This window comes from Ursus maritimus, unplaced genomic scaffold (assembly GCF_017311325.1).
Source record: "Ursus maritimus isolate PB19 unplaced genomic scaffold, ASM1731132v1 scaffold_1, whole genome shotgun sequence".
NCBI classification, from domain to species: domain Eukaryota; kingdom Metazoa; phylum Chordata; class Mammalia; order Carnivora; family Ursidae; genus Ursus; species Ursus maritimus.
Window position 1 is genome coordinate 5,217,970 of NW_024423343.1, and position 15,735 is coordinate 5,233,704.

At 51.4% G+C, this 15,735-nt stretch overlaps 1 protein-coding gene across 6 annotated transcripts in view; it reads right to left on the reverse strand.

Annotated features, from left to right (window-relative positions):
• The window catches only part of AGAP1 (ArfGAP with GTPase domain, ankyrin repeat and PH domain 1), a 530,765-nt gene that overhangs the window by 339,735 nt on the left and 175,295 nt on the right, over positions 1 to 15,735 (reverse strand). For all 6 annotated transcript variants that reach the window (XM_040638726.1, XM_040638724.1, XM_040638725.1 and 3 more), the window contains exon 2: positions 6,676 to 6,734. In XM_040638726.1, the coding sequence (XP_040494660.1) occupies positions 6,676 to 6,734 (59 nt within the window). The remainder of the gene's footprint in view (positions 1 to 6,675; positions 6,735 to 15,735) is intronic.

Consider the following 15,735-nt stretch of genomic DNA (forward strand, 5'->3'; position numbering starts at 1 on the left):
GGGCCGCAGGGGTTCAGACCCGGGCAGGGAGGAGAAGAGGAAGCCTGCTTCTCTGGAACAAGGATCCCTGCTGCAGGACAGGGACACAGAGCAGAGGCCTGTGGTGGAGGCGGCAAAGGTGCTTGGACTGGGTTAAGAATGCCCATCAAGAGCCCGGGGGGGCCACTGCTCTAGCAAGAGAGAGCAGGGTGAAATGGAGTGAAACAGCAGTCACCTGGCCCGCAGTGCTGCCTGTGTGGCACCTTCCTCTGGAAAAGCTCTCTGTTAGCACAGCCAAGACACCTGGACTTGAGGGACGCCGGCCCCGGGAAGCCTGCCCTTCTCCTGTGCCGGGACCTCACTCCCTCTACCCTCTCTGCAAGCTGCCCATCAAGAACTCCCCTGCATATTTTTCCCTTTCCCTTTCCCACCAGAACTTTCCTCTCTGCATTTAAGCATGCCCAAATCAATCAATTAAGAAAAAAGGGAAAAAGAAAAAAAGAGCCTACCTCCCCTTTCCACCGGAGCCAGTTTCTGGGCCACATTCGCGCCCTCCTGGTCCCGCCCTCCATCCTTACAATCTCAAGTGTTGATCCAAGAGCTACAAGAACGCTGCCCGGAGGCCGGCAAGGACTTCATTTCTCAAAGCACTAGCCTTTCTCTTGCTCCTGACCCAGCCCATCACCAGACGCTGCAGACAAGCCACACTTTCTTCAAACTTTCTGCCCTGGGCTTCCTCCTCGAACTTCCTCTCAGCCCACATGGGCCCCCTTCCAGATCTCCTAGTTTCTCCTAGATCCTTGACTCTCATGCCCCCAGTAAGCTACTGATCCCAAATCTCATTCCCCACACCCCCCAGGAGAACTATGTAAGTTCCCCGCATGCACCCCACACCATCCATGCTGGTACTCAAACCCCAGCACGTCCAGATCTCATCACTCTCCTCAATTTGCTCCTCCATCTCTATGGCCACTCCCCACCCGGCCTCTCAAACCAGAAACGTGGACGCCATCCCAGATTCCCAGCCTTCCCAGTCATGGAGCCCCTGCACTCAGAAGCACCTTCCCAGGCACTCTGGGGCAGGCCTGCTATCCACTGGATCACGGGAGCAGATGTCAGGTGGTCTCTCTGCTTACGGGCTTTCCTCTCACCCCTAGAGTACCAGAGAGATTCCTGGAAACTGCCTCATCCTGATAGGCCTTGCTGTCTGTCTCCGGACGCCTGGACCTTTCCTCATCAATCACTTCCTAAAATACTATTCCTTCTCACCGGTCAGCAAGCAGTTCAGACGCCACCTCCTCTGAGAAGCCTTCCTAATGCACAGCCTCAACTGGGCACCTCTCCTCCAAGCCCCCTTCACGCCCTCCTCACGACATTGTCTCATGACCTTTATTTAGCACCGTCACTCCACGGGTCTGACTGGGGATGCTGACGATTCCCAAAGGGCAGGGTCGGGGTCACCCTGTCTCTGGGTCCCAGCGTCACACCAAGCCTGGGCAGACTCCCACCAGTACTGGCCCCGTGAACGAGCCAACAAGTGAATGATCCAGCGTGAGTACAAACAGAGAGGCTTTGTTGCTGAGGCACAAGGCCAGGCGACGTGGGCAGATCCTAAATAAAGATGTTTCCCCTCCCGAAGTGACTCATGTCTTCTTTTTACCTGGGGCCTCTATCATCTGAAAATGTCTACCTATTAATTATTCTTTTGCTCAAGGGCACCTGCTGCTTGTCAGCTTCATGCTGAGAAAATCCAAACCAGTATGCCACAGAATTAAATTTTTAATTAAGATTAGAGTTTCTCTTTCCTGAGGAGGAAAATGCTCAGAATCAACACTGCGCAGTCTCTGCTTTCTGCGTGTGGCAGCATTCCTTCCCTTCCACACCAGTGCTCTGCAAAGAATGAGCTTACCCTTCAGGAGGAGAAAATCAGTCAGTCTTGGGGGCGGTGGGGGAAGGCATGTGCTACAGTCTGAATGGCCATCTCACAGACCTTCTTACATTCACGCCCCATGGGCCTTATGCTAATTTGAAACACTGGCAGGAACTAACAGCCCAGCTGTAAGGAGGAATAAAATAAGGGACGGAAATGCTCTTCAGGCTGTAAAGCTCCACTGGATCCATGACTGCTACCCGGTGTAAAAAGGAGAGGATGGAACCAGCCTGTCCATCGTCTACAGGCTTCGTGGGGAGACGCGTGGGGGCGGCGTCCGGAAAATCACACACAGGCCCACCTATGTCCGGTAGCCAGAGGCTGTCACCATGACCGGGCCACGGGCCCCGCGACCTCTGGGTGAGGCCGCAAATCGTCAGGGCCCCTGCATGCGTCCTCACGTCACACAGGGGAAAGGAGTGCCCTCTCCTCTAAGACTGATTTCTCTGTTGTCCACACCTCACCGCTTACCTGCTAAACGTGCAGTTTGCTGAAAAGGAAGTCAAGGCTGTCAGTAAAAATCTCAGTTGGGAATTCAGTGAAAACCCACAGACGGGCTGTGACCAGAGGCTCCCCCTGCAGGTGGGATGTGCAGGGTGGCTCTACTCTGCCCAGACAGCAGCACTGAGCGCCCACTGCCCCTGAGCGGCGTCCGGATCCAAGAGCAGCCGGTCACTGATGATCTCGCCACAACACAACTTCAGAAAACACGAGGCATGATACCACCACTCTTGAAAGAAAGCAAACGCTGAAATTTTTCCTCTGACAGATTCCAGAAAATCTACTGCAAAATTTCACATAAAGAGTCCACTTGAGACTTGTGATTATGTCATGTACTTGCTGCATTTGTGACAGAATCAGGGATTCTGAAGGCGCTGACCTAAGGGGCCACCTGTCTTGGGGGGCGGTGTCAAACAATGGCAGCCCTATGGACGCCACAGAGAATGCCTCCAAACAAAGGAGCACTTTCTGCAGAGGCTGAGAAGTCCTCGGCGCAGAGGGGGACCCGCTGGTGTGGCCTGCCCTTCCACGGCCGGAGGACGCCCTGATCCGAGCAGAGCTGGCTGTCCTGCGTGGGTCCATCCATCCACACGCAGGTCAGGGGCAGGACATACAGAATTTCCTCCACACGAATGCAGAACCGTGTTTCCTTGTCCACCGGATGTGGCCGACCCTTCGGCACATGTGCCCAAACCTCAAGACAGTTACGTTCTGGGAACACGAATCCACGTTGCCTCTTAATGTAATCACCTCCCACACCTCTGGGCATTCGCGCCGGGAAATTACACGCTTTCGAAACATCAGCAGAAAACCCGTTTACAGTAGTGAGCATCCTCAGTTATGGGCTGGTATGAACATGTGGGCTCTAGGAGAACCCCCGACAAACCACCAAAATCGGGTCCAAATCAGAGGGTTCGGTACTCAACGATCACAGTCAGACCGTCAAAATGGGAGTCCCTGGCCTCCGGTGGCTCGTTCAATCTCGATTCATTAAACTTAAATGAAAATTTTAAATTCGGCTCCTCGGTCGCACTGGCCACCCTTCAAGCACTCGGCGGCCACACGGGGCCAGCAGCTAGCGCCCCAGGCAGCAGGACACAGGAGGTTCCCACAGGTGCAGAAACTGAGTGGGCCGTGCTGATGCGGGAGCGCAAAGCGCAGATTCAAATCCCAGCTCCGCCGCTTGCTGACTATGGCTTGAGGGGGAGTTCCCAGGACGCTGAGGGCACCCCCTCCTCCTCTTGAAACGGGGTCACGACAGGACGTGGCTCGCGGGCAGGCGGAAGCGAGGGGCTTGTGTGACGCACTCACAACATGCCCTGCACGAGGCCGTGGCCCACGTCCACATCACAACACCGCTACCGCTGTTCCGCTCCGACTGCAGGACAGAAAGGCACTTGGGCTGTTTCAGGAGCGTGAGGCCGTATCTGCACCCGGTAAATCTTCCCGGAAAGCTCCTCGTAGCAGCAGAGCCAAATCTGTAGCACTCCCTCGCAGGCGTTTCCTGGAGGCACCGCCCGACGGATCAATCCTGTGCCAGGCACAGCGCTTACAGAACACGAGAGAGAATGAAGCGGCTGTCTCGGGGCCAGTCGTGCAGAACCCCGGCTTCGGGAAGGGCCACGGGACCGACGACCCTGCGTCTCCCACAAGGAAAGCAGTCTCTGGCAACGCTGCGGAGAAAGTCAGAGCTCTGGCAGGAAGGGCGAGGAGAAACGGGAAGGCGGTGGCCCCGACGAGCACACCCGGCCATGGCACCGGGACGGGCATGTCAGATGGGACAGGAGGCCCTGAGGACCACACCTGCAGATCCTCGTGTCCCTTCCCATGTCATCCCTTACTTCTTAGGTTAAAAACATGTTTTTCCTGGTGACTGAAGTCACATAACGCTCTCTTCAAAGTCTGGACGTTCCTTGTGGCTCCATTTCCTCATCTCAGGGGAGAGAAACCTGAAGGGTCCTGCCTTGCCTGGGTCACCCACAAAGCACCACTGAGGCTGGGCCCAGTGGGGGCGTCCAAGGTCCTCAGGGTGGGGGTGGGGGGGTGGCTACTGACAGACAGGCTGGAGTGGCTAACAGCAAGATGGACCTGGGGAGAGAGGGCACACGCAGGCGAAAGGCCGTACATGCACAGGTATACGTGAGGGGCCAGGAGAACCGAGCAGGACTGTGTCCAAGCCACACGTCACTGGAGGCACAAAACAAGGACGACCTGTCTGCCTGCATCCTACGGTCAGGGCCCACCACTGCAGCAGTTCAAATTACACACACACGCCACACACAGTATACACACGCATATGTACACACACGCCACACACAAGTATACACATATGTATACACACATGCCACACACAAGTACACACATGCATATGTACACACGCCACACACAAGTATACACACATATGTACACACACGCCACACACAAGTATACACACGCATATGTACACACACGCCACACACAAGTATACACACATATGTACACACACGCCACACACAAGTATACACACGCATATATACACACATGCAACACACAAGTATACACACGCATATGTACACACACGCCACACACAAGTACACACACACATGTACACACATGCCACACACAAGTATACACACATGTATACACACACGCTGCACACAAGTATGCACACAAGTACACACACGCCACAAGTATACACACATGTATACACACAAGCCACACACAAGTATACACACACATATGTACACACATGCCACACACAAGTATACACACATATGTACACACACGCCACAAGTATACACACATGTATACACACAAGCCACACACAAGTATACACACACATATGTACACACATGCCACACACAAGTATACACACGCATATGTACACACACGCCACACACAAGTATACACACGCATATGTACACACACCACACACAAGTATACACACATGTATACACACACGCCACACACAAGTACACACACGCATATGTACACACACGCCACACAAATATACACACGCGTATGTACACACACCACACACAAGTATACACACGCGTATGTACACACATGCCACACACAAGTATACACACATGTATACACACATGCCACACACAAGTACACACACACATGTACACACAAGTATACACACGCGTATGTACACACACGCCACACACATAAATGTACATATACACACCACACAGAAGTGTATATACGTATATACATGCATATATACACATATCACACATGTATATATACACCATACACATACATGTACATATACCATACACATATGCACAAATATATAAGTACACACACATCTATAAGCATATATACACATATGTAAACACACATGCATACCACAGATACACATCCATGTGTGCATATAAATGTATGCATACATACATGTACATATACATGTGCACACACCACAAATGTTCATGTGAACACACATATACGTGTAAACATACATATCACAAATACATATGTTTGCATATACACACAGGACACACATGCACATATACAAATACACACATCACACAAATATATACATGTGCATATAAATATATATATACATACATATACATGTAAACACACACACACACACACTTCTCCCAAATGCCACCTATACCATGACAAAGAACATGATTATTTAAAATTTATACTGGTCCCTTCCTTCTAACCTAAGGCAGGGAACATGCAGTGGAGAGGTGCTCGAGGGTGTGGTTGCAACAGACCCAGGTCATTTTTTATATAAGGCAATTTGAAGCTTTAAATAATCTCACTGGAAAAATATTTAAACTTTTTAATAAAAACAAAATCTTTTATGTTATAACTTTGTACCATGGTAAGCAACCAGTCACATTTTTTAAATGATGAATTCCAAAACTTGACAGTTCATCAAAGAAAACTCCCATGACATCCTGGCAAAGGATAAAACAATCCACATGTGTGCATGTGTGTGTGACTCTGTCTCTCTCCCACACACACACGGACACGAGAGAGACGATGGTGGATGGACCCTGCCCGGCACGCACAGGGCCACTCCGGCAGCCTGGCTGACGTGGCCGTTCCAGGCACACTCAAGGCTCTGGTCCCAATCTGTCAGCTACACCTGGTCCTTCCCAGGGATACACCCAGAGGTATGCTCCACATCGGGGCCCCAGGGACAGCCAGGCCCCCTCGGGATGCAGGCCTGGGCATGCTGGCAGGCCACCTCCCGCCCCTCACAGAGCCCCGCCTCCTGCCAATGAGGAACCACGGCCACGGGGGCCAGGAGAACCACTCACCACTTTGAGCTCCGGGACAGATCGACTTAATGTCCATTCCTGGCTATTCACAAAGGCATCTGTAAAACAGGAGGTAAAGCAAAGTGAGATGCACAGCTCACTTCAGTGCTGTCAAAATGCCCCCAGCGTGCCACCTCCCTACCAGGAAAACTCCTATCCCCGGTCTGTGTCTGTCTCCTAAACCAGGACGTACACTCCGTCCAAGAACCCCCACGGGCCTCCGGAACCTAGCTCTTCCCCACTTCACACGTCCCCGCCTGAGCCCCACAGGCCCACGCTGTCCAGGGGCGAGTTTCGACCCTTGGGCTCCTGCACAGTCGCAGGCGGGGGATCAGGGAGGCCCCTGGCTTTCCAGGAACTGACCCCGAAGCCGGCAGTCAACTTCTCGTCTCTCGGTTTGTCCCTATGAGAGGCTCGTCGGAAATCCCACCGACAAAGTCATGGAGGGAATGACTAAGTTTTGCAAATCCGAATGTTCACAACACAACAGCCGTTTATGGTTTAGGAGACTGTGGAATTCTGACGCTCACGCACAAATAATACACAGGATTTGCAGTCAGGGCTGTAAGAGATGTCAAAAAGACGGGGGTGGGGGGTGCCCAGCTACTGTGTGGCGCTCTGCAGAGCCCAGCCTCCACCCCAGCATGCTTGTGGTGCCCCCACCCCCAGCCGGCGGTCTCTGCCCCTCACCTCACATGTGCAGGTCAGGTGGGCCCACCCAATCCTGATTCCCCACATCTCCCGATCACCCCTTCTTATCAGGGAGACCCCACACCACCCCCCACACTGAGCACTTACGAGCAGACAGAAAGAGGTACCAGCTGTTCCCACCACAACCAGCTGAGGGCAAACACCTCTCATTCGAAATGGGATTCCCTTTCTATTTTCCACAAATTCAGAAATTTCATCACTCCACGTTACGTCTAAGAAGTAAAGCGATTCACAAAATACCTAAAAGTCAAGGAATGCCCATCATTTTCAAAAACATGACATTCTAATACCATGGGTGCAGGAATGGAAGCAAAGGGCGTAACCGTGCGGTTCCCCGGGGCTATCACACAGAAGGACGAGAAACGTGTCTGAAGGAAGCAAGGCAAACACGATCCACGGGGACACCAAAAGGAGGTAGGCGGCCAGCCAACAAACCAGACTCGGGCCCTGCAGGGGTTCGCGCGAGGTGGGACGGCCCATCACAGAGGACTCGGCGGCTCAGGGCGGGTCAGGGGGTTGGGAGAAGACAGGAGGCCCTTAGCGGCTGGGGCAGGCGCAGGGCTGATGCAGACACGTCCAGTCACCTCGAAACCTTAGCTGGAAAAGGGACTGGTGTTCCATGTCAGACACACTGGCCTCGGGGGACCCAGTGGCTGGCCAGCAGGCAGAGTGGGTGGGCAGAGGCACGTCGGCAGGAACTCAGGAGGAAAGACATTCGTGAAAGCAAAGACCACGAGCATCTTCTGCCCCCCACTGAAGCAAGCACGCTGGGGGCTGTCGGGGTGCACCCACTCTTCGGTGAGCCCAACAGCCCCTGATGGGCCACAGATAAGACATCGCCCACAAACAGATAAACAAGGACACTGTCAGGACAGGGCCTGACCCCCCGTTGGCATGGGGCAAATGGTAATGAACATCCTTCCTAGTGAACAGCATTGCTAATTAAGTTGCAACACTTATTTTCTGTCACCAACGGCTCTCTTGAAAAAAACAGCAATGTGGCCTTATAGGATCTTCAGAGTGACCCCAATGATCCAGGGCAGTCAGTGACCATGATGCTCCCACCATGAATTGTACATACAGAGTGTCCCAGGAAGTCACCCTGTGGCTGTCCACATAACCGGCCCAATGCAGGTTAGCTAGATTTAGTTAGTGATGGAATACTAAGCAGCCGAAAAATCACCTGAAGCCTCAATGCACAGAAACACAACCGTCCCCAAGCTCTGGTCAGTGGGGCACGTGTGTGTAAGGGGGCCCTGCAGGAACAAAATACACATATGGGCCTGTCCAGGCTGAGCAGGTTTCCAGTCAAGAGCTCCTGACCTGAGGTTTGGGAACCAGGTGGCTTAGGGACAAAGGCAATGAAGTGACTGTCCTTCCCCTGTTACCTGTTGATACCTTCTAAACTTTATCCCATCTGACATGTAAAAAATTATGTAATACAGTTTTTAATATGAACCATAACAATAAAACAGAGGGTAAAGTGAGAATTAAAACTTGCTCAATTCATGAATGCACTGCTGATTCTTAAACACCCACCACCACCGATTCTGTTTATCACAACATGAAATATTCCTTAGAAATGAAGCAGGGCCCGTTAAACAAAGACACAGGGCTATCTGAACACTGCAATACATGTGTGGTGCCTTTTACTTGCAAATACATCCTCACTCCAATGGCATGTTTGTGTTCGTGGCGATGGGATTAATAAAATAAATGCTTCGCTGACCCCCCCCCCCAAAAAAAAAGCTCATCTTTCATTAAAAAGAAACATTTTACAAACTTGCATCACTGGTCAGAACATAACGCCGCCTCAGACAAGGATCAATGAAAAATAACCACAGATTTGCAGAGATGGACATCCCAGGATGTGCCTGGATCCTTCTCTGTCGAGAACGTTCTGAGGGCTGGAGGCTGCGGCCTCTACCTGGGGGAGCAGGCCCATCTCAGGGCGAGCAGCCCAAGGCCAGACCAACTGCCCTATTTCCATTTATGTTCCCAGGGCAGCTCCACTGGAAGGAGGAACGTGCTTCGGGGGCACACACCTGGGAGTGTGTGTGTCTGTGCACGTGTATGCACACGTGCATACGTGTTCTCAAACCACCTAGCATCAAAAGTCACAGAAGATGTGTCTCATTTTCAGAAGAGACCATTCTGTGCTCCACTCAACTCCCCCACTTAGATAGAATATTATTAAGAAAATGCATTCTTGGAGTGCCTGGGTGGCCCTGTTGGTTAAGCGTCTGCCCTTGGCTCAGGTCATGATCCCGAGGTCCTGGGATTGAGCCCCGCATCAGGCTCCCTGCTCAGCGGGGAGTCTGCTTCTCCCTCTCCCTCTGCCCCTACCCTTGCTCATGTTCTTTCAAATAAACAAATAAAATCTTAAAAAAAGAAAATGCATTCTCAGGACTGCTGGGTGGCTCACTTGGTTAAGTCTGACTCTTGGTTTCACTTCAGGTCATGATCTCAGGGTTCTGCTTTGGTGCCATGGGTAATCCCAACACAGTCGAGGAAAATAACACATGTAATCACTTCTTACCGTTAACAAGGCACCGGTCTAAATTACATTACTTAAATTTAAATCACGACATTAGGAAGAAAATCTCCAAGAACTCCAAGATGAGGGACCATGAAGTAATAAGGAACTTTTATCAGGAGTGAAAAACCCAAACTATTAGCTTCTCTGAGAGAGAAATCTGAAGGCCGTTAGAAGATGCAGCCCTATCAGGATGGTTAAAGCAGATTCGTAGGGGTGGGGCCCTGAGCACACAGGGTAGTCACCTGAAGGGGCAGAAAACCAGAGTTAACTGAACACCAGGGGGAAACAACATTATCAATTAAACAAGTTCTTGGCCCTCATTATTCTTTTTTTTTTTTTTAAAGATTTTATTTATTTATTTATTAGAGAGAGACAGCCAGCGAGAGAGGGAACACAAGCAGGGGGAGTGGGAGAGGAAGAAGCAGGCTCCCAGCACAGGAGCCTGATGTGGGGCTCGATCCCAGAACGCCGGGATCACGCCCTGAGCCGAAGGCAGACGCTTAACGACTGCGCCACCCAGGCGCCCCGGCCCTCATTATTCTTGAATCGAAAGCTATAGTATGTGAAGATGAGGGAAAACACAGCAAATCCCCACTGTCACAGTGCCATGGGTAACACAGTTTTAGGCTCAAGAAAGATCTAAATAACAAAACGCAGAGGCCAGTGTGGTTCCTCCTGAAATTAACCCTGCATCAGGAAACAGGAAGTCCAATAGGCCTCAGAATGTGAAATTGCCCCGTAAGCACAGGTGCACGTGCAGTGACCCCGAGGCCGAGTGGAGTGCTCCCACAGCCACACCCACAGGTGCGGGCCCCAGGGTGTGGGGGATCAGCACCCACAAGAAGGCTGCAATTCAAAATATCGGGGTGGTCACTTAGGGGTGACTTCAGCAGGGCTTTTGGTTTTTGGCTTACCTGTATTTTTTTTTTTAAGATTTTATTTATTATGTCAGAGAGAGAGAGAGCACGCTCAAGCAGGGGGAATGGCAGAGGGAGAGGGAGAAGCAGACTCCCCGCTGAGCAGGGAGCCTGATACGGGGCTGGATCCCAGGACCCTGAGATCATGACCTGAGCTGAAGGCAGATGCTTCCCTGAGCCACCCAGGCGCTCCTAACCTGTATTCTTTACAGTCAACTGTAATTAGTTTTAACGGTCTGTTTAAACACGCAATAAAATAAAAGTGGGTCCGTGCCCAAACTCTTCTTCCAAGTGTGGGTAGGCAGCCTGAGATATGAGCATAGTCTGCGACCATGTTTTATTCCCATCTGGTCTCCTGCAGTCCTGAGTAAAGGGGTCACCGGTCAGCACATCCACACATCACACGTCTGTGGACAGCGGCTTCAGGGCTGCAGCGCGGAGACCGCTGGTCCTGGCGCTGCCCAGGTGGCTTGCGATCCACTCAGCGCCCTCAGGGGGTCGGGGGGACCGTTGCTGCTGCGCTGTGGTCAGCTCTACTAAGCACCCCTAAACTCCTGCTCGTCCTTCCAACGAGCGAGTGGGACTCCGGACTTCCCAGCTCTGGACCTAAACTGCTGTTGGCGTGGAGGAGTGTGGGGATTACAGAGACACCGAGGAGAAAGCCCCCTGCCTCCCCTCCTCCAGGGAAGCCCCCCCTCCTTTAAGGAAAGTGCACAGAGGCCAAAGGTGCCCCTGGACCTGTGTCAATCTGGCCTCCTCCTCCCGCGGCGCAGGGCTGGCCCCGCGGGGTCTGCTGATCTGTAGGCTGAGTCCTCATCCAGCTCAAACAACATGGAAATGTAAACAAAAGCCTCCATCCACGTCAGAGAAAGGAGCGTCCCATTCTGAGCTGCCCAGCTCTCCCGACCCCAGTACCAGCCCGCCTCAATGTCCCTGGCCGCACCCCTGTATTACAGCACAACAGCATGCACCCTGCTCCGCTCTGAAACAAACAGACCAGACGGACCCTGTCCGGAGGACACACACAGACCGAACCCTCGGCGGGTCTCAGGAAAGCATCCTCAGCCCTGGCATCCCAAAGTCCCTCCTTGTTCTTTTAAAGGAGACACAGCTACAGAAAGTCAATTTCAGAGAAAAGCTCCTTTCCCCAGAGTACAAGCTGCTTTTCAAGAAAAGTACTAGAGAAAAGCAAAGGGGCAGGGAGGCTGTCTTTCCAGACCCTTCCCTTCCAGGGACACCTCCAGCCACACACTGAGACAAGACGGGACCCCAAGGAATTAAAATACCCACCAATGCTGACAGGTAGGAGAACAGACCTAAAAGCATCAGGGCCAGGGAGCCCCAATAAGAAACAAGAAAAAAACAAAACCAAAACCAAAGCTATCTAGTTGTTTAATTTTATTTTCACTCTAAAAAGAATGGTATTGTTTCCCTTGCCCGGATTTTCTTGAAATTCATCTTGACTCCTAATTCCCTTCATTCTCTGCTTGCTACTAACACTAATTGAGGAACTCGGCTCTAGGTTTGCCCTCAGAAATATTCACATGCGAACCACAAATGTAAGCAGGAAATTTAAGGCCCTTATTACACAACACACAAAATATATGCTACAACTTGAAAGCCAGAAATGCTCCTCCTTGGATCCCCGCCCCCCCCCCCCCAGCCCCGCACCCAAGCGCAGAAGCAGAGACACAGTGAGGCACAGCGACCCCACCTCCTGGTGGTGGGACGCACGTGAAGACAGGCCGGCAAACACCAGGAGCGAGCGCAGGAATTCCCGGTCAGACGTGAGAAAGCCTGTTTTCGGTCCTTGTGCTGTTGCACTCTGTACCGTTCCAGCACCGACTCCTCCACGCTCTTGACTTGACGCATTAAAGGCAGAAATTCAAGTCCTGAAACGGACAGAATTTTGCAAACTAGCTGAAAATTACGCCTTGTCCTTCAGCATTTTCCTGCGACACCTCCGAGTTCACTTAAACGCAGGGCATGAGTGCAGATGGCCAGACCACACTGACCTCTTGGCTCCAGCAAGACCCAGGAACGCTGGGAGCAAGACTGACCAGTGCACGGACCTCTTCCTGATGTCCCATTTCTGCTGCACCTGCACCAAGCAGGGATGCTTTGCCACCAGAAAAGCACGCAGCTGGAATGTGACTTCCTAGTGCTGAAAAGGAGCACGCCAAGAATAAACACGTGACTCCACTGGCATAACAGTAAATCTCAATTAAAATAATTACGCATAATCTTATTAGCATATCCAGAGGGGAGGCTACGGTTAAAAAGGGATGCATTTGGTTTTCTCCTGGTCCTCTTGCCCCCCACACCTCTCCCACGGACACGGATATCCTCTCGCCCGGAGCACCAGTGGAAGACTTCTTAGGAGCACAGAAATTATGAGTACAAGCACATGTCTTCTTTACAAAATGCAATTAAATTTCTTTGCCATCCAGGCAAACAATGCAGTTTTTCCATCACAACTAATTTGGTTTGGAGACAAATGATTTCGGTAATTAAAAAAAAAATTAGAAGAAAATTGCCCAGAGTACATGTGACTTAAGCACTATCTATTTAATGAGTAACAGCAATCCGGTACAGACGCACCGAATGAGGCACACAGAACAAAAGAAAGGGCTGCACTTGTCAAGACTTGGTTTCTGACTGAACACGTGACACTGAAGACAGTGCGCGCACCAAGCCCCGGGCTCAGCAAACCCCGCAGCGGTGCCTGGCCAGGTTCTCACTGCTCCGGGCACCCGGTGCAAAGGTCACATCCGCAGTAGCAGATTTTAAATCCCTCCCTCTTTACTTTCCGTGTTCCTCGAAGTCCACTCCCCACCCCACTTGGCCTCAGACCCACCAGCCCAGACATCCTAACAAGTACTTCAGGATCTTGACAAGAAATACAAGTTGGCCAGGATGTGGAGAAAAGGGAACCCTTGTGAACCACTGGTAGGAATGCAAACTGATGCAGCCACTCTGGAAAACAGTAGGACGCTTCCTCGAAAAATTAAAAATAAAAATACCATATGATCCAGTAATTCCACTACTGGGTTATTTCCCCAAAGAAAACGAAAACACTAATTCAAAAGGACACATGCACCCCATGGTTAGTGTAGCATTATTTACAAGAGCCAAGACAGGGACACAACCCAAGTGTCCACAGACAGGTGAATGGATGAAGATGGGGTGTATACACAAAGGAATATTAATAACCACAGAAAAGAATGAGATCTTGCCATTTGCAACAACATAGATGGACCAGAAAGTATTATGCTAAATAAGTCAGAGAAAGACAAATACCACATCATTTCACTTTTATGTGGACTCCGAAAAAACAAAAACAAAAACAAAACAGAAACAGGGATCATAAATACAGAGAACAGACCGGTGGATGGCAGACGGGACAGCGGCAGGGGATGGGTGGAGCAGGTGAAGCAGTGAGGCCGTACAGACTTCCAGGTATAAAGTACACACGTCATGGGGATGAAAACTGCAGCCAAGGGAATACAGTCAACGGCACTGTAATAACGCTGTCTGGGGACAGAGCGGGGGGGGGGGGAGGGCACACTGATCCTGGGAGCACTGAGCAAGGTGCACACCTGTCCAGGTGCTGTTTGTACACCTGAAGGTAACGTAACATCACGCGGCACCGATACACTTGCATTTAAATGAAAGAACTTCAGAATCTGCATTTCCAACAAGCTCCCCACAGGAGCTCTTTACCCAGTTAACTCCAGCTCTTCAGCTGTTCAAAATTTGCTGAGCAGACGTTGCAAATGTGAAATTGCAACCTGGGCAGACGGGAGCCCCGCTTCTCCCACCTGGCCCTCCATGCTGATGTCCAGGGCCCCGCAGCAGAGGGAACTCAGGGCCAGAGCCTCAGGGCCCGGAGTCCTGGTTGGTGGTGGCCTCGACCTTGGGTGACTTTCTGAGTCCGACCCTCAGTGTCCTCACTGGTAAAACGGGAGAATTTCCTTCTACGGACGCCACGAGGACCTGAAGCCATGAGGGAGCCTGTGCCTAGCGACGGGTCTGACGACCCACGGCAGAAGCCCTCTGGCTGCCTTTAGGGGTGGGATAGAGAACAAGGCTTCCGGTGCCCCATTTCTGGGGTGGACACACTACCTGCACTGGGCCTGCAAGGGACAGTGAGCCACAGGGAGCCTGAAGTGACATGTACCTAAAAAAGCACCAGTCAAGCAATCACACCACAGCTATCGTAGTGCAAAGCAACCCGTAAGGCTCAAGTGAGTAAAACCAGCTAAAAGGTATCGTTGGTTGGTTTCAATCTCAGCCCAATTTATATTATATTGACCCAGGTGTAACCGCTGTTCTGTAGGTCAGAGGTGGTTGAAAAACGGCAATTTTCTATGGTTCAACCTATAGCACATGAGAATGCAAAGGCAAAAATCATATCTACACGGCATGATTACTAATACAGATCGGGAATGCTGCAGAATCCTAAAATCCTGAAAATACCTCCAGTCAAAGAAACAGAGCAAGAGGACTAAGAAGCTTAAACCAAGAGCTTTTCCAAAGGACTTGAACCACAACAAAGCCCCACTCCCGGGTCCTCACCTCCCCAGCCCGTGAGAATCTGGCTACCCAAGGGCCAGGGAGGCCAGCCCAGCTTCCACCTGGCTCCAATTCCTCTTCTGGCCCTGAGCCTTCCTCGGGGCTCAGAGCGGCAGCTAAAGGCTCACCAGCGATCTCATTAGACAGCCTCATCTCACCCCCTCATCTCTCACTACATTAAACTCGCCATCCTTTGGCTGGTGGGCTCAATCCCCAGCAGAGCTATGGGCTCTGATTTCTTCTTCCGAATTATCAACCAGAAGCACAGCATGCAGCCACAATTAGAAGGACTTTATGGTCTCTCCTCCCCTCTGCGAT